Source organism: Mastigoproctus giganteus, chromosome 3 (assembly GCF_048544385.1).
Source record: "Mastigoproctus giganteus isolate SK-2022 chromosome 3, ASM4854438v1, whole genome shotgun sequence".
Taxonomy (NCBI): Eukaryota; Metazoa; Arthropoda; class Arachnida; order Uropygi; family Thelyphonidae; genus Mastigoproctus; species Mastigoproctus giganteus.
The window spans coordinates 24,090,106-24,113,189 of NC_143577.1; the positions used below are offsets into that span (position 1 = coordinate 24,090,106).

The 23,084-nt window shown below is 34.9% G+C and overlaps 1 protein-coding gene and 1 non-coding gene across 5 annotated transcripts in view; one reads left to right on the plus strand and one right to left on the minus strand.

Annotated features, from left to right (window-relative positions):
• The window catches only part of LOC150087803 (mitochondrial potassium channel ATP-binding subunit), a 96,334-nt gene extending 74,942 nt beyond the window's left edge, over positions 1 to 21,392 (plus strand). For 3 of the 4 annotated variants that reach the window (XM_090370431.1, XM_090370430.1, XM_090370433.1), the window contains 5 exons: positions 5,583 to 5,654; positions 8,531 to 8,709; positions 10,075 to 10,133; positions 12,952 to 13,144; positions 21,295 to 21,385. In XM_090370431.1, coding sequence (XP_090226557.1) covers positions 5,583 to 5,654; positions 8,531 to 8,709; positions 10,075 to 10,133; positions 12,952 to 13,094 — 453 coding nt within the window. In that variant the 3' untranslated portion in view covers positions 13,095 to 13,144; positions 21,295 to 21,385. Of the gene's footprint in view, positions 1 to 5,582; positions 5,655 to 8,530; positions 8,710 to 10,074; positions 10,134 to 12,951; positions 13,145 to 21,294 lie in introns of all 4 variants that reach the window. The other variant, XM_090370432.1, reaches the window with a different exon arrangement.
• TRNAK-CUU (transfer RNA lysine (anticodon CUU)) lies at positions 3,798 to 3,870 on the minus strand. The gene has a single exon. It is a non-coding gene; the product is annotated as a tRNA-Lys (tRNA).
• Positions 21,393 to 23,084: the final 1,692 nt, after the last annotated feature.

Sequence of the window (23,084 nt, forward strand, 5' to 3'; positions counted from 1 at the left end):
CTATAGCACACTCCTACTCTCAATTTTGATTTCCCTATGCTTATGTCACACCAAACTGACTCGACACTGCCCTGTCCATCGATGTCAACTGGCTTCACTTCCTTTGACTTTATGTGTTTCTTAATTAATAGCATAACCCCTCCTCCCCTCCTGTCCTGTCTATCCTTTCTATATACATTGTATTCCCCAAATTCCAGTTCCGCATTACTTATATCTGTGTGACACCACGTCTCTGATATCCCAACAATATCTGCCTTTGATGTTTTGAGCAATACCTCAAATTCATCAAATTTATTTACCAAACTCCTAGCATTGGTGTACATGCAGGTATCCATGCACCTGTTTCTATTCTTAGCTACCCTAACACAACCCATGTGTTTACTTGTAACGCAATGACTACCAGCAGTCTCTGAAATATCCTGCATCTTGTTTTTCAGACTTCTGCTCATTTGAATAGAAGCAGTGCAAGAATCACTTCCACCTCTGCCAGTGGCTACTGTTAATCTATTAGTCCTTGTATCCCCCCCAACTAGCAGTTTTCCGACCCACCTAACACTGCCTCGACAGCATCAGCAAAAATTCTTGCACCCTTTCTATTTAAGTGTATCCCATCCCTGTAGAAGCAATCTCTCCTGTTAACAAGTACAGTCCAGGCTGAAAAAAATTCTACCCCTTGAGCCTTGCACAATCCCTCCAGGGCCGAATTGATCGACAAGGCTCTCATCATATACTCCCTCCTATCGTGTCTGGGCAGAATTGCAGACACTTTCAAGTTCAACCCTAATTCACGGCTTTTTTTCAACAGTGACCTGTACTTGCTAAGTAATTCCGCCGGTCTCCTACTCTTAATATCATTAGTGCCAACGTGTACAACTATATCACCTTTTGTGCCCTTAAAAGATGATATCCGCTCTACAACGTCATCGACCTTTGCCCCTGGCAGACATACCCTGGTCCTATTCAACCTATCCTTTTTACAAACCATGTTCCCCGTTTCACTGACAATAGAGTCACCAACAACTACTAGTTCCTGTGGGACCAGCGCATTCTGCCTAGGGGGCTGCCCCTGTGTTGCCTGATGACCAAGTGCAAGCTCTGGCGTTGATGTGGGCAGCTGAGAGCTTGATGGGCCCCTCAATTTATTTCCTTCGAGGGCATCCACCCTGTCCTTCAAGGTCTCATAAAGGCCCATAACAACGCTGAGTTGTCGCCTGATTTCCTTGGACTCCTTACATCGCTTATGCAGCATCAGCCAAAAAAAAAAAAACCCACTTCCACTTCACCCCTCTGTTCGTTCCAAATACCTGTCCAGCTGAGCCTTAAACTTATTTAGGCTATCAACCTCCACCACAAGGGATGGCAGTCTGTTCCACCAACCAACCACCCGCTGGCTAAAGGCAAATTTCCGCACGTCTATCCTACATCTGTCTTTCCTCAATTTGAATTTATGCCCTCTCAGGTGATTTTTCTGAGCTAGAGGAAGAGTCTCATCAGCATTGAGCATGCTTAAACCATTCAAGGCTTTATACACCTCTATCAGATCACCTCGCTGGTGCCTAGTCTCCAGACACTGTAATTTGCAAAACTTAAGCCTTTCTTCGTAAGAGCACCCCTTTGTTCCATTCACTAATCTTGTTGCCCTTCTCTGTACTCGTTCCAGCAGCTCTACATCCTTCTTGAAATGAGGCCTCCAGACCTGTATACAGTACTCTAGGTGTGGCCTGACCATTGCCTTATACAATGGAATAATCACCTCCTTATCCCTGCTGGAAAAATTCCTGTATATCATTGACAATACTCCATGAGCTACTCTTGCAGCCCGTCTGCACTGCTCAGAGAACTTCATATCTGCCTGCACAACCACCCCCAAGTCCCTTTCATTCTCTACCACTGTCAGTGTAGTACCACAGAGTTGATATGTTGCTCTGGGGTTGCTGTTTCCCATATGTAGTACTTTACATTTGTCAATGTTAAACTTCATTTGCCACCTCTCAGCCCATCTGCTCAACCTTTCCAGATCCTGTTGCAGCAGCATAGTGTCAGTAGTGTCCTTGACAACCCTGCCAACCTTTGTATCATCTGCAAACTTGGACATTAAGCTTGATATACCATCATCAATATCATTTATAAATACAGAAAACAATAATGGACCCAACACTGAGCCCTGAGGGACTCCACTAATAACATTAGTCCACGATGAGCAGTGTCCATTGATTACCACTCTCTGTCTTCTCCACCTCAACCACCCCTTTATCCATAGCAGCAATTTGCCTCCAATGTCACACTGCTCCAATTTGTATAGCAGTCTTCCATGTGCAACAGTATCAAAAGCCTTTCTAAGATCCAAATATATAATATCAAAGTTATTCCCTGCATCCAGTTCTTTTGTGACTGCATCATAATATCCAATCAAGTTGGTCAGGCAAGACTTCCCCTTAACAAAACCATGCTGTGTCTGAGGTATAACTGAAGTCTTGTCTGAATGATCCTGCAGTGCTTCTTTAACCAGTGCCTCCATTAATTTTCCTGGAACAGAAGTTAAGCTCACAGGTCTATAATTACTTGTGTCAGCCTTTGATCCTCCTTTGTATATTGGGGTCACATTTGCACATTTCCAGTCTATGGGTACCTCCCCTGAGTCCAAGGAAGCTCTCATAATTATGGCTAAGGGTTTGCTTACTTCCTTTGCTGCCTCCTTTAATATAACTGGATAGATCCCATCCACCCCAGGTGCCTTTCTTGTGTTTATCTTCAACAGTTTCTCCTCCACTTTACTCCCAGTTATTTCAAGATTCTGTAGCTTACTGCTAGAGTTGAGTACACCTCTGGCATTCCCCTTGCTGAATAACTCCTCATGTGTGAATGTCGATGCAAAATATTCATTTAGTTTGTTAGCTACCTGAGCAGGATCATCAACAGTTGACCCATCAATATCAAGTGGACCAATCTGATTCATCCCCTTCCTTCTAGAGTTAACATAAGTAAAGAACTCTTTGCTGTTTTTCTTTGCATCCCTTGCCAAGGATTTCTCGTAATCTGCCTTCGCCTGCCTAACCTCCTTTGTAACTTGGTTGCATATCAACTTGTATCTATCATAGACTTCTGTGTCATGTGTTAATTTGTAAGTATCCCATGCATTTTTCTTCTCTGCCATATGCCTCATTAGTTCATCTGACATCCATTTTGGCCTAAACCTTGAACAATATTTCTTAGTTGGTATGTAAAGCCTAGTAGCTTCCAAGATAAGTTCTTTGAATGCTTCCCATTTTGAATTTGCTGTTGGTAACATCATCAGTTGGTCCCACTGTATAGAATTTAAATACTGTCTCAGTCCGTCGTAGTCGCCTTTACGGAAGCAATAACCCTTCCCTTTACCCCTAATGGTAGTTACCTCTTTCAGTAAATCCCACTTCAGCACACTGTGATCACTGCCACTTAGTGGTTCGTTTATCTGCAGATTCTTAATGCATGAAGAATCACTGCTGATAATCAAATCAAGAGTATTACTCCCTCTAGTTGCCTCCCGAACATGCTGATGTAGAAAACAATCATCCAATAAATCCACAAAAGCCCTGCTAGTGTGTGAGTAACCAGCCCCCAAATTCCAGTCAATATCTGGGAAATTAAAATCTCCCATTATAAGACTCTCTGATTTACTGGCCCAAAAAATAATTTACTTCTTTATGGAAAGGTGTTGGTGTATCTTATGTGTAAATTTTATTTGAGGGTAAGGTGTATAATAAATAGGGTATAGCAATTACTTGTAAGAAGGATGTTAATGGAGAAAGAAAAGAAATCGCCCAACGTGGGAGTCGAACCCACGACCCCGAGATTAAGAGTCTCGTGCTCTACCGACTGAGCTAGCCGGGCTGTAAAACGCGGGATGCGGAAAGGTCAGGGAATGACCACTGCACATCTCCCAGAGCAATATGGCCTTAGTTGCTAATGCTCCTAAAAACCAAACAACACATAACAAAAGAAGTCTTTGCTATTTTTCTTTGCATCCTTTGCCAAAGACCTCATAATCTGCCTTAGCTTTTCTAACCTCTTTTGTGACTTTATTGCAAACTGGTTTATATCTATTATAGGCTTCTGTACCATCTGTTAATCTGTATACATCCCATGCATTTGTCTTCTCTGCCACGAGTCTCATTAGTTCACCTGACATCTATTTAGGTTTAAGTCTCGAACAGTATTTCTTAGATGGTATGAAAAGCCTGGTAGCATCCCCACCTCTAAAGAATTCGTCATGTGTGAATGTAGATGCAAAATCTATGGTTCTATGATTATTTTCATTAAATAATTAAATTAAATTAAATTAAATATAATAATTCTATTAAATAAATTTAATTTTAATTTAATTATTAAATTTTAATTTAATTAATAGATTTAATAATTTTATTAAATAATTCTGATTATTTCCCTGAATGCTTCCAACTTAGAATTTTCTGTTGGTAACATCATCAGTTGGTTCCACTAATTATATTTTAAAACTGTCTGAGACCATTGTAGTTACCTTTGCAAAAGTGAAAGCCCTCCCTTTGCTCTTGACATTAGTTATATCTCTAAGTAAATCCCACATCAATGTATTTTGATCATTTTCATCTAGTAGTTCTTAATGCATGAAGGGTGGATGCTTATAATTAGATCAAAAGCATTGCTTTCTCTCATTGCCTCTCTGACATGCTGATATAGAAAAGTGTCATCGAATAAATTCACAAAATTCTTGCTAATGTTTGAGTGACCAATCCAAAAGTTTCGGTCAGTATGGGGAAAATTAAAATCCTCGTTATAAGACATTCTGATTTACTGGCTTACTCTATTTATCTGTACAGTTGTTTGTTATGCTTATCAGAGTCATTAGGTCTATAACACACTCCTTCATTTTTGTTTTCCTAGTGCTTATTATCACATCAAATTGACTCAGCATTGCACTGGCTACCCATATTGACTGGATGCATTGCCTTAGATTTTGTCCTTAAACAAGAGCATAATTCCCCCATCCTCCTATTCTGTCTCTGCTTTCTGTACACATTGTACTCACTTCTGCATCCCTTATGATTGAGTGGTACCATGTCTCATATATGCCTACATTGTCTGCATTTGATGACTTAACCAGTACTTCAAATTCATCCAAGTTACATACTATGCTCCTAGCAGTAGCATACACACAAATATACATGCACCTATTTTTTCTTAGTGATCCTAACACAGCCAATGCATTTGCTTGTTCCATGAGGACCTCCTGCAGGCCTTTTAATCCCCAACACCTTACTTTTTAGGCTGCTGCATGTTCTAATAGGAGCAGAGCAAGAATCAATTACATGTCTGCCTGTAGCTGCTTATAATCTATTGGGTCTATGTATCTCCCCCCCCCCAAGCTAGTAGTCCAAGCTTGGGTCTATGTATCCCCCCTCCACCTTTGAATAATTTTGACTACTTCAATTATGTTAAATCAAGCCACGCAGATTACAAGGTGAGTCATTATAAATAGCTTTTGCTGACTAACTAATTCAGTTATTCATCATGATACTTAAGGAAGTTATCATAAATTTAATAGTTACTTTTTTTTTTCTTTACAGGAACCAATATTATTTGCTACTTCTATCATGGAAAATATTAGGTATGGTCGCCCTAATGCTACTGATAAAGAGGTAAAATTATAAAACTTTTTCCAAAATTTCTTTAACAGAGATTGTTTTGATTTTACTTATAAAATTATTTTCTAACATTAATATGCTTATCAGAAATCTGTTAACACAGATTCAGGAACTTCTTATTTAACAATAAACTGAAAATGAATTTTTAATTCTTATTGCAAAATTAATTTTGATGCATAACTGATTCATATATCAATTTTAAGATATTGAATTATATTTATTGTACTCTCTTTCTAAATGTGTCATTTCTCTTTCTTTTTCTTCATTTTTCTGTCAGCTAGTAACAATAAATTTTCAGTAATGAAAATTATGGTGGCAATTCTGAACATGTACTGAATTGTTTAGATTTATGCAATTGACTCTATACCATGATTATTTAGTAGCACAGATCGGTGCCTTATTCACCATATTTTTATGTTACATGTGTGTGTGTGTGTGTGTGTTACCCACATAGACATGTATCACTAATAACCCAAAAACTGTATTGATTTCAGTGTATTTGAAACTATAAAGTTTGCTTATAGTTTAATTCTTCAAATGTAGTACCATTCTATAATCAGTCACTTTTGATCATAGATGATATTGGATTATAGAATTTTTTTTAGTATAGGACAGGGTTATTAATAATTATTTTCATGAGTATAGAATGGTTATTTTCAGCTAATTGCTGAAAATAACCATTCTATATTTAATGCTTGAACTTAGAATTTTTTTGAACACTGGATTTTAAATGAAGTTTTTTTTTTATACTTGCTTACACAGTGGTAGTTTAAAATTCTAGTGGATTTTGTTTTCTGTGTTTATTACAGCAATGAATGTTACACCATTCTGAAGGATTAATCTTATCAAATTTGTTAATGCTAGTTACTATTAATTTGCACTTGTTGGTGTTTGAGTTAATTGCTGATAGATGAATATTAGTTAAATTGAAGAGAGCTAAAGAGAGTTAAGTTATTTGAATAATCAACAGAGAATCCAGTCAATTGCCATTTTGTCTTTCCATTTAACAAAGATAATTTTTCTTGTATGTACACAAATAAATAGACATAGTATTGTTTAGTGTATATGTAAGGATTGTTAATATTAGTATTAACAATACTAATATTAAATCGGGAATGATGTGATTAGGGAGAGAATTCAGATTGAAAAACTCCAGAATAGGATTGAAAGGTCCCGTTTGAAATGGTTTGAACATGTCAATAGGATGAACAAGAGGCGTTTGCCAAGAAGAATGTTTGATTTACAAATTAAGGAACAAAAGACCAAGGGGGATACCAAGAATGAGATGGCAGGACATGATAAAGATTGATGTCATTAAGAGAGGAGGAAATTGGAGTGAAATCAACAATGAAGAGAAGTACACAGACAGGGCATGGTGGCAAGGCTTCATACATCCACCTGTGGAATAGCGGAACAATGATAGATGATTATGATAATATTAGTATTAATATTGACAAAACAATGAAAGGAAGCAAGCTTATACATCATCAGCTTAAAAAACTATTTGTCCATTATCCCTTCTAATAATTTGTACAATCTCTCTTTAAATTTGTTCAAAACCTCCTACTTTCACAATGCTAGGTGGAAGTAATTACTCTCTGACCGAAGGTGAATTTCCATGCATCTGTCATATAATCATCCATTTTCAATTTAAATTTCTGGTCTTGTGTTGTCTGAGAAAGAATAAATATGCCATCAGAATTTAAATCACTCAACCTGCTTAAAACTTTATACACTTGAGCATTATATTAAACCTGCCTAGTTTCCTAACAATGCAGTTTACAGAACAAATCTTTCTTGGTATGAATATCCATTTGTGTTCCAAACTAATCTTACTGCACTTCCCTGCATTCTTTCCAACAGATTTATGTCCTTCCTAAAATGAGGTTTCCAACCTGTGTACAGTATTAAAGATGTGGCTTAACAATGGTTATATATAGTGGTGCTTTATAAAATGGTTATTAACTAAATATCACAACCAAAATATTTCAAAACATTACTAGTTGAGTCACAAAAAGATTTGATCTTATAAGTGTTTATACCCTTTTAAGATGTGTGTGTGTGCGTGCGTGTGTGTGTGTGTGGTGCAAGCGAGCACACACATGTACATACTAAAAAGGATAAAATTTAATTTGTTAAAGCTGCACAGCATTTTTTTTTGTTTATTAATTGTCTTATTGGTATACTTATCTTGAGTTTGTTGGTAATTGATATTACTGGTAGAGTGATAGGTATTAATGCAACTATTTTTGTTCATTTGCTGTTATATTGAGAGAAACTGTAGCAGTACTTCTACTTGCAAATCTCATAGACATTGCCTAAATGATTTAACTAAGCTTCTTCTTTCAATCATGTGCGATTAGAAGGACTTAGCTTCTCTTATTGCATGTTGTTACTTCCATATTTATTCATAATCATCTGTAATGTGCCTATTTTCGGTGTTGAGAACAGGGTAGTTTCTAAAAAGTGTTAATCAGCTTATGCCACTAGTTTCCAATTATGTTTCCCATGTAATTTTTTAGTGTATTTCAACTGATTTTTATGTTTTGCCAAGTAACTCTTATATGATGTGCATACCTTAATAGGTGAAGCTTTATCTTTATTTTTATTTTATTCCTTTTCTACGAATTCCATTTAAATTCAGGAAAATATGGAGGAAAGTTACTAAAAAAAAGAAGTAACCTAGCTAAATCATTTAAGTTTATTTAAATAATGTAATAATGTCTGTAACCCATTAAAGCTTAAATTATAAATATAAGTAATTTTTGTCCATGGGAAAAATTAAGTTCCCATATTTTGTTTTCCTTCTACTCATATATAGGTTAAAATAGTATATATATATATATATATGTTATTTTCTTAATATGCAGGTTATAGAAGCTGCTAAGCTAGCAAATGCAAATGAATTTATATGTAGTTTTCCTCATGGATATAATACTATTCTTGGAGAAAGGGGAGTCACTGTATCAGGAGGCCAAAAACAAAGGATTGCTATTGCCAGAGCACTACTTAAGAATCCTACAATTCTGATTCTTGATGAGGCTACTAGGTGAGAAAACATTTCCTTTAATAAGTGAATGGATATTTCTGTGAAATTAAAATGTTTATTCTAAAAGTAATGACAGGTTATTTATAGTGAAAATTTATTGTCATTAAAATAATTTTTTATTTCATTACAATAATTAAATGTTATAAGGGTTTGTAGTGAACTTGAAAATTAAAAAAATTGGTGAAAGTAGAATATTTATGAAGAGAGCATTACCTTTACATGGTTGAGAAGTACCCAATCATTCATGTTTTTAAATACTCAAAGAGAAAACTTTCAAGAAATGAAAGCTGGGTTCATCATTATATGAGCTCAGCACTGTTAGTGGTTTCAGATTTTTCTTCTCATTCACACACAATTAAGTACCAGTAGTGGTCTCATTCAAATAACTTCAGAAACCAAAACTAGGCCTCAAGTCAGAATTTAGTATGAATTCTGGCTTTAGGCTTAGTTTTGATGACAGCGACTAGAAATGTAGTCACTGTCATTTGGATGTTGGGTATGATCAGTGCAAAGTTATAATAATTTTATTTTTTTCTACCAAGAAACTAATTAAACAAAATATGTCATGAGAAGTCTTTTTTTTTTTTTTGGTATATACTTATTTAGAATATACAAACTTTGTAGATACTTACTGTATGTATATACTTAGTAGTATATATGCAACTCTTCCTTCTCTGACTCAGAGTCAGATTTATATTATTTTTATAATATTATAATTTGTATGTAGTGTAAAGGCATCATTTTAATTGTATTTCATATTGTGGGTGCCTTCACAATGGTATTGCACTACTTCAAATAAATAATGCTTCTCTAGTAGAGAAGACTACTATTATTATATAGTATATTATATACTACACCAATATTATATAGTTAATTACCTAAACCTATAAGAAATTATGCCTTGTGCATTTCATATTCTAATACATTATTAATTACCTACACCATTTGGCATTTCTCATATTGTGGAAATAACTTCACAACTGTGATGGCATGTTGTATTACCAGGGTACCTGCCCACCCACTGATGATGAAGCCCACTTTGAAACAATCATCTGGGTGGTGGTATCCATTGAAAATAAATAATAGTAGTCTTCTCTACTAGGGAAGTGTTATTTATTTGAAGTAGTGCAATACCAGCTATCTTGTTGCGAAGGCACGAGATAGCTGGTATTTACAATCATTTTAATTGTATGAGATATAATTAAAACGATGCCTTTACACTACATACATAGTTCAAATTTATGGGTGGTGTATCTACACCGATATTACATAGTTAGATATTGCTTTTATGTATTATTATATATTAAATTGGTTGTATTGTTTTTATGTATTATATATTTAATTGGTTAATATATACTCTTTCAGTGCCTTGGATATAGAATCTGAGAAGTTAGTACAGGAGGCTTTAGACAGAGTTGTAAAAGGTAACTTCTTTTCTTAAAGTATTTTGAATATTTCTACAAACTGCTGAAGTGTATATATGGTAACTCATATAGTCAATATGAGTTACCAAGATTTTTTAGTTGGTTTGGCCAAGTTTAATTTTATAATCAAGCAAACAAAGCAATTGAGAGTGAACTCGTTTGTTTTAGTATGCCATATAGTTGAACTTAATACATTGCTATATTGTAAAATTCCACTTCCCATCCCATGTCACTGTGGCCACAGCCATCAGTGTCAGAGATTATGAAATTTATTTTCCTGCTGTGTTATCATAATTTTTTGTACTGCTATCTATTTTGTATTTCATATAAATAATTTAATCAATATTCTGATATTTTCATTCAGTTGTTAATAGCAGGTAGCAGTTGGTTTTCTTCATTTTAAAAGTTGAGTATCTTATACTCTGTTAGGAGTGAAGTATTTAGATGTTTGAAATACATACAGAATGCACATCTTGTAACCTTTCTGACGAAGAAACTGAGAAATTGTTAAGACTTTTTTGATTCAGAATTCTAACATAGAGTATAAGATACTCAACTTTTAAAATGAAGAAAACCAACTGCCACCTGCTATTAACAACTGAATGAAAATATCAGAACATTGATTAAATTTGGTGTTCATGTGAGATTGAATGAAAAAAAACTAATATAAAAAATACTGATTAGAAGAATGACCAGACAGAAATCTGTTTTTCAAGCTGTATTCAGCAGGAAGGGATTTCTACAGATATAAATTACTGGAATAAGTTACCTACGCAGGTGGTAGAGGCTGAGAGTTTGGGGAAATTCAAAAGCCAGCTGAATAATTATAAATGCATAGGTTGTCTATTTCCTTTTCTCTTATTAATTATTTATTTTTTAAAATTGTTCTTCTTCTTATTATTATTTTATTTTATTTTTATTATTTTTTTATTTTATTTTTATTATTTTTTATTTCATTTCATTTTTTGGCTGGTGCAGCATAAGCCATATGCTTCTTTTCACCATGTGGCCATTGGGTAACATGGTGCAAGGGTAACATTTTTTGTACTAAAAATGGGTTGACTAGAACCAGAGTGTTTTACTGGAAGTAACAGTTGATGATGTTACAAACAGATTGCCAGATTTTAAGAGGAGTAAATAGAGCATTTTATTCATGTGGGGATTAATGATATTAAATGAATGCAATCTGATGATTTGTTGAATAAATACAGGACCATGCTAAAAAATGCTGTGAGTTTGACGTAATGGTCAGAATGTGTATGTGTCTGCAATTCTGTCAAGACATGATAGGAGGGATTATATGCTGAAAGCCTTGAGGATTAACTCAAGATTTGAGGTAATCAGTAAGGATCTAGGGTGGGAATTTTTATCAGCATGGCCTGTACTTGTAGGTAGAAGGAATTTATTTTGTAGAGAAAGTATTAATTTGAATAAAGGTGATGCAAGGATTTTTTGCCAGTATCATTGGGGCTATTTTAAGGATTCAGGGAACCTGCTAATTAGCTGGAGAGAAGGGTAATTTAGAGTAATTCAGATGACTTTTATCTGATGATATTGGTTAACATAATGCTTACATACATCTTAGGAATTCTTGTTTGTTGCTGCAACATCTGATGTTGGCGAGATTTTTGGAGGGTGGCAACGTTTCAAATGAGCAACATTCCAATCAACGTTGCAAATAGCTTTATCTTACTACTAGGGAAACAAGCCTAAATAACATCAAGGGGTGTATCAGGGTAGTAAACTAGAAGATATCGTCAATGTGTGTACAGTATTGTCAGGAGTGTTCTCAATAAAATGGATGAATTCAAACTCCTGATTAGGACAACTAATGCTGACATAATAGGGCTAACAGAAACATGGTGTCACCAGGAAATTGGGAATGACAAGTTTCAGTATAGTGTGCATGATGTCTTTAGGAAGGATAGGGAAGATAAAAGAGGGGTTACCTTAAGGTAACCTCTCTTATCTTGGTGGGGGTCATGCTTCTTATCAAAGGCAGCCTGAGCCCAAAAAAGAACTTTTGCTGTCAGAAGTTATGCCTGCTGACATAGAATTTGTGTGGTGTGAGTGTTGAAGCAAAAGTATAATGAGAGTGGGAGTAACGTACAGATCAGAGGGTTACAAAGAGTATATCGAGAGTCTGTACATGCAGATGAAATGGAGAAGCAAGTGTGAATGTTTTTTTATCAGTGATTTCATTCTGCCCCTAATTGATTGGAATCAGTGGGTGGGAAAGAAACTCACCATGGGGGAAAAATTTTTAAATAAACCAGATGAACTATGTATAAGTATAGTGCAAAGGCATCAATAATACATAGCCGGGCTACGTATTATTGATGCCTATGCACTATACTCATACATAGTCCAGACTTTTCCATTTGTAATTTAAAAAAGTTACAAATAAAAGCACTCACTTTATTTACAGTAAAGACCAATGTTTTTGTAACTTTTTTTTTATTTATGAAATGTAGTTTAGTGAAAATATTACTACCATTTTTTGTACTGAATTATAAAAAATCACTCAGTTTCATTACCTTTGATTTGTATTGATTTGGGAAATTTTTAAGTTAGAAGTCCTGAGAACCATGTACTAGTTTCTCAGTAATTTCCTTTCTGTGGTTAAAAAAAAAATGACGCGAAAAGACAAGAAAAAGAAAAAGCTTGTTTATTAGATGAGTGCCTTTTTTTATATTTATACACAATGCATTTTATTAGTTTTTATACTTCACTATAGAAAGTTGATTATACATTTTAGAGCATATTTGAGAAAGAAGACTTGAAACAAAAAGTTAATTCATTTTACTTTTTTTTATAGGCCGTACAGTTTTAGTTATAGCTCACCGGCTTAGCACTATTGAAAATGCTGATGTGATAGCAGTCCTGGAAAATGGAAAAATAGCTGAGTTAAATTTTCCTCCTAAATCTCCTTTGGAAAAATTTTTTAGCCTTATCACATAAGTTTTAGTGAACTTATGCCAGCTCAATCAGTATAACTGGGTGGAACTCAAGTAAGTTTGTTCACTAAATTAATATTCAGTAAGTTTTAACAATTTATGCAGGATTTTTGAAAATACTGAAAGCCATGCAAAATTAATAGGAAGTGCTCAATGATCATAGGATTGCTGTAACTAACTTCATAGAAGATTCTTTCTTCAAATGAATATACATGGTTTTATCTATTTTTTATCTGGTAAATAAAAAATATGTTACAGTGCAAATGATATCACACAAGTGCAAGCAATTTCAACACCTGCATTATAAACTTCTTATTTTATTTTATTTTATTTTTTCATATTTTTTAATGAAACCCCAAACACGAGGTATTAGAACCTGTAGTACTTAGTACCATGCATATGCATAGGTTGAAGGTTGAGAAGATGAAAGAAGGTACTTGTTGACATTAGACTTGAATTTCTGTAGATTGTTATTTTCAGGAAATATATATGAAGGAACGTTGTTCCAGAAAACGGAAGTTGAATGAATAAATGAGGAAGAAGAAAAGTTGGTTCTGTGAGTTTGAAGTTGGACAGTGAAAGGAAGTTGACTGGCTGTAGCATGTATTCAGAATGCTTTGGAAGAGGGAAATTAGGAATATAGAGGCCAATTCAGAAGAAGAGTGCCCATGGAAGTATCTATAGAAAAGGCACACAGCAGAAATAGAACGTCTATGAGACAGAGAGTGGAGAGAGACTGTTAGAGATGAATCATTAATTGACCAAACTACTCTCTTTTGAATGTAATCTAGAAGCCTGAGAGAGATTTTGGGGCCACCACCTCATATGTGGGAACAATATTCCATGGTAAGGCGGATATGCGATTTTTAAAGAGTGAACAGCTGTTTGGAAGAAAAGTAATGCCAAGATTGAAAGAGAAAACCCAATTTTTTAGATGCAGAGGAAGCAATATTTAAAATGTGCTTATGTCAAGAGAGAGATTAGAAATCAGGGTTATCTCCAATAGAGATATATGATCTTGTCTTGAAATCAGAGTATCATCAAAGATAAGCACAGGAGCAGAAGAATCCTTTTTGTGAGATATAAGACAGGACTGAGTTTTCAAAGGATTGAAATCATTTAAGTTATTTTTGCCCCACCGGAGAATTACCTGGAGATTAGCATTTATGGAATTGGTAGTGAATATTCAAGAAGTATTAGCTGTTTGCGTAGGCAAACTTTCTCAAACTGGAAGTTGGAATGCAATGTGCTATCATCAGAAAAACTATCTAGTCAGTAAAATTCTAGTAGTAGCAGTAGTAGTAGTGGCATGTGATGCAAGAAAGCAAGTGTATGAGCTTATGCAGCAACAGCCAAAAAAAAAAAAAAAATCGCACCATTCCCTCCAAATGCCTGTCCAGTTCCTCCTTAAATTTATTAAACCTATCAACTTCCACAACGACAGATGGAAGTTTTTTCCAGCAATTAACCACCCGCTGGCTAAAGGCAAATTTCCGCACATCTATTCTACATCTGTCTTTTCTTAATTTGAATTTATGCCCCCTTAGGTTCGTAATCTGAACAAGTGGAAGGATCCCATCAGAATTCAGCGTGCTCAACCCATTCAAGGCCTTATACTCCTCAATCAGATCACCGCGCAGGTGCCTAGTCTCCAGCCACTGCAATTTGCAGAACTTAAGCCTCTCTTGGTAAGAGGATCCCTTCATTCCCCTCACCAATCTTGTTGCCCTTCTCTGTACACGCTCAAGTAAATCTACATCCTTCCTAAAATGAGGCCTCCAGACCTGTACGCAGTACTCAAGGCGTGGCCTGACCATTGCCTTATACAGAGGGACAATCACCTCCTTCTCCCTGCTAGCAAAATTCCTATATATCATTGACAAAACCCCATGACCTGCCCTGGCAGCCTGTCTGAATTGCTCAGAAAACTTCATATCTGACTGCACAATTACTCCCAGGTCTATGGGAGTAAATGGAAGAAGGTCATTGATATACAGGTGACCCCCACTTAACGCTGATAATTCGTTCCGGAAAAACAGAGCGCTAAGTGAGCGCCCCATTCCCATAAGGTAACATATGTATTTGTAGGTTGCGGTCGGTGCCATAGGATATTTCCTAATCAATAATAAACGGTAGTGAAAAGATGCACAGATGTCGGCCAAAATATTTAATATTCAAATATTTGTACATATAAAATATTCTGCATTACATACATATATAATTATGTGATAACTACTTACGTAACAAAATTAAACTTAAAATTCCAATTAAAATCATGAATTTAATTGATCTAAATTGATTTTAATTTAATTGATGAATGAATTTAATCATGAAAAATGTGTCAATTTTGGGTTGGCCCTCTTCTAAATAAACTAAAAGGGGTATTAATTTTAAATCCCATGCAGCGTTACCACCCAACAATAAAGTCACCCGATCCTTCACCGCTTTGAAACCTGGCATGTTTTTTTTTTTCTTCTTTCAATATGAAACGTCTTTTAGGCATTCATTTCCATAAAAGTATTGCTTCATCTATGTTATAAACTTGTTGAGGAGTTTAACACACAATACCCCTCTTCAATAATTTTAACAAGTTCTTTTTTGAAAGTTTCCATTCCTTGATCTGCACTTGCAGCTTCTCCCAAATTTTGAATCTATTCAACCAGCCCTTACCAGTTTTAAATGGTTCCACTTTTTTTTTTTTTTTAGGTGAGTTTTCTTCAGATCATCATATTGTCTAATCTCTCTCTCTTTTATAATATTTAACTTAACTGAATTCTGCATTGGATATTATCTTCAATAATATTAGTTAGTCTTTTCCATTTCAATCCTAATAGCCGGCCTAGCCCTAGTTGCTTGCAGTGGAACAGCTATCTTTCCCGTTGCTAAAATTAATTCTTTATTTTTTTATAATTGTTCTTACAGTTAAACTTGCAAGTCCTAAATTATGGCACACATCCACTTGTCGTTGACCGGAATCGATTCGCTTCAAAACATCAAATTCAATTTTCAAATTCAGTCTTTTTCTTACATTTATAGTCCTCATACTGCGTTCAGACATTGTTGCTTTTTCATTCTTATCGGACATTATTAACTCTTCGAAAATGTAACTGCGTTGGTTGCATTAATTATGATACAATGTTCGAGTAAACTGTCCGTTACGCACGATGTCTAATACTGTACTGAGTTATGATTAGTCTTTGGATAAATGCATATAATGCCAATATTACAAGCAATGTACTTGATAATTTTTTTTAAAATGTTGATCTCGGAACTACATAACAAGTCACTGTACTGCATTAAATTAGCGTGCGAGAAAATTTCACTGAGCGTGGGAAACGTTTTGATATTGTTTTGCTATTCATTTTCAAGCTATCGACTCCATCAAATGAAACAATTACGTTAAATATGCCAAAAATGCAATCTGTAAAAGAGTTATAGTGATCTGTGACGGCGTTATAGTCAGATATGGGTTATAATATAAGAACAGCGTTATAGCGAATTAGCGTAAAGCGAACTGCGTTATAACGGGGCCTGCTGTATAGGCAACCCCCTGTAAAACATGGTACTTCTACAACATGGTTTAGCTTTAACACGATTGATAAATTGCGGCAATCCTTGCACAACATGGTTTCGCCTAGCACGGTTAGAGAATTTTGGTAAACCTCGCATAACATGGTATTTTTGAGCTTTTGTGCGAGGAAAACCCTACTATTATGTTGGATGTAATTTTTCAATGTTTCCACTCTTTTTGAATCCCTGCTGTTGACTTGCTAGTCAAAAAAAAAATTATTGAGAAATCTGTGTATTTTATTTTTTTGGGAAATTCCCGTGTTACGTTCTATGCTATTGAACTTGTACATGTTGAACTTGTGGAAATATCTAGATTTCAAAGTTTTATTACTATCGGATATCACACCAGGCCATCCAAAAGATTTAAGTCTTCCAAACAACGACGTTATGTTCCTACTGCCACAGTTGTACTGGGCTAATACAACTTCTTTCATTCAGCCGTTAGACCAAGGCATTATCTACGTTTAAAATTCATTCCATCAGAAAATCATTACAATGGATTTTAGGTGCCTCCGTAGCAGGTGGGAAGGAGCAGCAGTGCGTAGCACACGCTTCTTGATCAGACTGGGGTTCGAGCCCATTACCACCAAATATGGAAGGTGCGGAAAGGTCAGGGAATGACCACCGCATATCCTGGAGCAATATGGCCTTAGTTGCTAATGCTCCTAAAAAAAACCAAATAACAAATAACAATGGATTTTGAAAAAAATTTATTTCGAATCTATTGAAGTAACGGAGGCATGGAAACATTTCTCAATTGTGGACTGTATCAGAATCATAGCTTTATCGCTGAAAGAAGTAAAACTGTCAACGGTCAATGCATGCAGAAAAATGTATGGCCAGAGTCAGTTCATTCAGGAAATATGATCAAACTGGTAGAAAACAGAATCGGTGCAATAGTAGAACTTGCTACATTGGTAGGGGGGAAGGTTTGGATGGTATGACTACTGAAGCCCTTGTGGGTAGCACAGTTCGTAGAATCACCCTCCTCCCCACATTGGCTGGAAAAGACCTGAGTTCAAATCCTGTCGATGAAGGGAGTAATTTTTACGGGTCTTTTTCACGAGGCTGAGTAAGTCAGGCTCGGGCAGCATGGTTTTCTTTCTCCCGGAAACTCGTGTTTTTTGTCCATCAAAACAGAAAATCAACCTCAGGACACATGCAATTTATAGACAATATACACAGAGTAACATGCCCTTAGTTGCCGATGCTCCTAAAAAAATAAAAAAAGATATGATTAGTGAAGATGTTCAAGAATTACTGGTAGAAGAAGAAGCTGCCATAGCGGATTTGGTGCAAATGGCATTGGAGGTAACATCAAATCAATTCAGATGATAATATCGCAGATGAAAATTCTAAACTTCCAAATTTTACACTAAAAAAGTATAGGGGAAAGCATAAAGTTAGTCGAGCAATTAGAATCTTTTTTTTTTAATGCAGATTCTTGAATGAAAGGAGTGCAAAGTTGAAAAGGGAGCTTCAAAAATGTGATGAAATTCATATGATGAAATTCACAAAGATTTATCAAGCAGAAGCAAACAAACTCAGATTACTGATTTTTTAAAGAGAGCAGAAGATACACGATATCTAGAATGTTGTATTTTTGTTAGTTTTATTAACATTTTGTTAACGAAATAGTGTATTTTTGTTAGCTTTTGGAATGTAATCCCCCTTTTTGTATTTTTTTCTTAGTCCTGTATAACACAGTTTCACACAACATGACATTTTACAGGACCCTAATGACCATGTTATATGAGGGTTACCTGTGCAAGAGAAAAAGAGTGGGAGAAAGAACTGAACCATGGGGAAAACCAGCATTAGTGAAGAAATTAGAAGACAGAGAGCCATCTACCATCACCCACAGTGAGCAGTCAGAGAGGAAACTGGATATCCAATTATAAAAAATAGTTGGCAACCCATAAGATGGAAGCTTATTTAGAAGACCTTTATGACAAACATGGTTAAAAGCTTTTGAAATTTCAAGAGCAAGTGCTTGAGTTTCACCAAACTTTTTCATTCAATTTGTCCATAGATGGGTAACATAAGCCAGAATATCACCAGTGGATTGGCACTGATGGAATCCATATTGGTGATTGTTGATCAGATGGAAGGTTTCAAGATAGTTTAAGAGTTGGTGGTTAATTTATTTCTCCATTACTTTAGAAAAAGTAGAAGTAAGTGCAGTGGGACAATAATTAGATGGGAGGGATTTGTCACTCTTTTTAGGAACTGGCTGGATATGAGCAAATTTCCAAGCAGAAGGAAGAACATCTTTGAAATAAGAATGTGAAAAAGGGTGGCACAGGACAGGAGTAAGTTCAGGAGCACAGGTTTTGAGAACAAGTTGAAAAATACTATCAGGACCCAGAGTTTTCTTAGCATCAAGATTGTTCAAAATCCTTCTGACATTCTTTTTAACAGAAGACCACAGGAAGCATTGAATGGAGTGTTCTGGGAGTTTGTTTGTTTGTTATTTGGTTTTTAGGAGCATTAGCAACTAAGGCATATTGCTCCGGGGATATGCGGTGGCCATTCCCTGACCTTTCTGCATCCTCCATATTTGGTGGCCACAGGCTCGAACCCCGGTCTTATCAAGAAGCGTGTGCTACGCACTGCTGCTCCTGCCCCACCCGGCTACGGAGGCGCCGTTCTGAGAATGGTGGGAGGTGATTTACCAAGATCATCAATACATGAGTTGGAAGAAAAGTAGGATGCTAGTAGGTCAGCTTTATCTTTGGCTGAAGTAGCAATAGAACCATCTGGTCTTGACAGAGGTGAGAATAGAGATGGGCAAAAGTTGCAGTCAATAGCTTTGCCAAGAGACCAAAATGTTCAACTATCATTTGGACAAGAAGCAAGTTTTCTACTCTTAGCCTGTTCAAAATCTAATTTGGACTGATTTCTAACTGCTTTGCAATTGTTGCGAGATGTGTAAGCAGAAAATGAACCTGGAAATTTGGATACATGCCAATTACAATATGCAACATTGTTATCTTGAATAGCCTTAGCACATTTATTGGAAAACCAAGGTTTAGATAAAGGACAAGATTTCAAGGTGGGGTGTGGTGAAATAAAGGATTTCATTACTACAAGATTACAATTAATTTCAATAACATGATGTGAGCAAACATTGACATCAAAAGATTTGAAACAGTAGTCCGATCATGGAAAAGAAGAAAAGAAATCTTGCAGATCATCTCATTTTGCAAACAACATCATTTAGAAATTGATTCTGTAACTGAATGTATTGCAGTTAACAAATACAATAGCTGGTTCCCCACCTCTGATAGGTAAATGATTATTTTTAAAAGTTTCCTTTGTATAAACATATCATTAATAAATTTTTTATTGCATGTCTAGTTTGGTAAGGTGTCAGAGAAATTGCAAATATACAGTAATTGGTCTCAGATAAGTCCTCGTCTCATTTAAAAAAATTTACTCAATAAATTTTATAAACAACAAGAAAACAAATACCAGAAGAGAATACAGTAACTCATTAGGTTCTAAACATTATATATGTACTGATTCCCTTCTTCTTTATTAGCAAAACTTTCATTTGCATCCCTGTTCTTAACTTTGAATAATTGAATTTAACATGTTCTGTTAAAACAAAAATTTTATCAAAAAACATATTTTGTACAACAATTAAGCATAAAATAAAGAGTATTGAATTTCTGTACCACCCGTATCAGCTGCACAGGCTGTTGGGCCTTCGGCAACATATTGCTTGTAGAATGCTGAAACCAAAACTAACATGTTGAAGCGAAAGGCCAAACTAGTCAAGAATCGTGTGGGACCTGATATGCCCTTTAGAATTTTAATTCCAAGTAAACAATAACTGTCCATTTCAAAAACCATACCAAGTGAAAATTTGTTTATATTTAGGAAAGTATGAAAAATTTCAGATTTTTAATTATTAATTGATTAATGGTTAACATGGGATTGTTATTTTTTTGAAGGACTTGTTAGGCCCTATGCAACTCTGAACAAGTTAAATACACTTCTAAAACCTTTGACCAGAAGTTTTAAATATTGTAAGAACCCTGAAAATTTTTTTAATATATATTCTTAAAACTGATAATGATGATGCCAGTGATGTTCTAATAATAATTATTCTAAAGCATTGTAAAGAAAGAAAGACTTCACCCAACTTTTAAGTATTTTTTTAGAATATTCTCTGTTATAAAATATAAAGTAATTTAATAAATTTATTAAAATTTTATTATCACTTTCTCTTACACAGAAGTTTTAAACAATAATTAAATTGTGTATACTGTTTATTTTCTATAGACTAGTAATTGGCAACCTTTTTTCCTTTTGAAGGTGATTTTTGTTCATTACAATTATAAAAATCTTCACACATGTCAACTGGATAGATCTGTCCAAAATACCCATTTTGAAGCTATTTTGGCATTCAAGAACATAGAAATTATAAAAATTTTAGGAAAGCAGATGATGAAGAAATAAACTTTGGGATAACAACAGAGTATCCCGTCAGAAAATCTTCCTGAGTGCCATGTAGTGACGTGTGTGTGTGTGTGAGGTTGCTGATTCCTTGTGTAGACAGTATCATAATGGTTTATATATTTGAGATTAATAATAAGTTTTGTTTTTCTTATCACATTTTTATCTAGGCAATATTTTCTGAAGTCAGAAGTTGTGAAAGAAGGCAGAAAAGTCAGTCATAGGAATTGTTGGATGAATCATTGTTGTAAACTAATCATGATAGCTTAATATTTAATGTTTACCATTCCAGATCTACCATTATTTTTGTATACATTTAATTTTTAATAAAATCATAAAATTCATATTTTATTGAAGGAGTTTGTTTATGCATGGGTAATGCACACACATCATTTCTACTACCAAGGTAGTTTTAATGCATTGTTTTAATTATACCTCATATTCTGAATACCTTCACAACGAATTGCCATGGTATTGCGCTAACTCGAATAAATAATGTTTCACCTATGGAGAAGACTATTGTTACTTATTCTCGGTAGATTGGTATCTGCCGAGAATAAGTAATGGTTCCAACCAGACGGCACTGTTTCAAGGCTTTTTGGCCCCTCTTCGGTGGGTGGGTAGATACCCTGTTGTTGTAATAGTGACAACCCAGTTATAAAGTATAAGCATATTTTATTGTTGTTGAATTAATATATATTGCCAGATTTTTTTCTTTTAACAAGCAACTCCTATCATGGTCTTACTGGCTAGTTGTGGATTTTGTTAATAATTAGTGTGAAAGTGTTTTGACACTTAACAGGACTCACAATTACAGACACAATATAATAATGCCTCATAGCCTTAGTTTCTTTGGTACTTTAGTACACACCATACACCTTAAGAGGAGCAATAACAATTTGTTCAGTTTGTTATCTATAATAAAAATATTCTGTACTATTATTTTATGAATTGGATAAGGTGTGACTGGTAATGATGCTCAATTTTGTGTGTGTGCATGTGTGTTTTTGGGAAAGAAAATGTTGTCAGTCCAGTCTTAGCATTAACAGACAGTGAATAGAGGTACATGTTGTTTCATATAAATATAAAAATGGCTGACTATTATTTAAGAGCAAAGAAATATCAGATTTTGTATAAAGTTAAATTTGTGAGACATGATGTCTTAAAAGCAACTTATTCAGTAATTTAAAGAGCAATGTCAGGAGGTTTTAAGGGATGCAAAATGTTTAAAGAAGATTGGAAGAATGGCCATGATGAGCAAGAAAAAGCCATCCAATCATCCCAAGATAAATTATTAATTGTGAGAATGATGACTAAAGAGTAAAATTTAGATAAAGTTTAGGTATAACTCTGAAGGAATGAACAGTTTGAGAAACGACACTACACTATGTTGTGTTGTTATGTCATGGCTGTCTGGAAAGTTAAATTGTTGGAAGTTTTAATTCCAAATACCACATGGCTGCTTGTTTAGTTTTGATATATTTACTCACTGCTTTATATAAAAGAAAAAAATCACTAATTGAAGCTACCTGTTGTCAGATGAGTGACTCAAATAGGTCCAAAATTGGTCACACCTTTGAGTTTTAAATGAATAACGGATATGTCTACTGGGTGATGTTATTCAACTGAAAATAATATTAGTCACTTTAGGCCAGCTCATGGATTAACTTAGTATTGTATCCTAAGATTACATTCTGATTATTAAAGAGCAGCTGGACAAGTAATGCAAATTGAGGAAATTTCTAATTGGGAACCTTACATGGTGTTTCCAGTATGACCGAGAACTAAAATCATCAGAGTTCCTGGTGGAAAACTCCAACAACCTTGGACCCAATGTTGTTAGAATCACAGTTGAAGATAAAGTTAATTTGTTTCTTAAATTTGTTATTATAAGTATGAGTTGTCAAAACTCATTTCTTATAACTCATTAACAACTCAAACAACTCATTATGCTTATTAT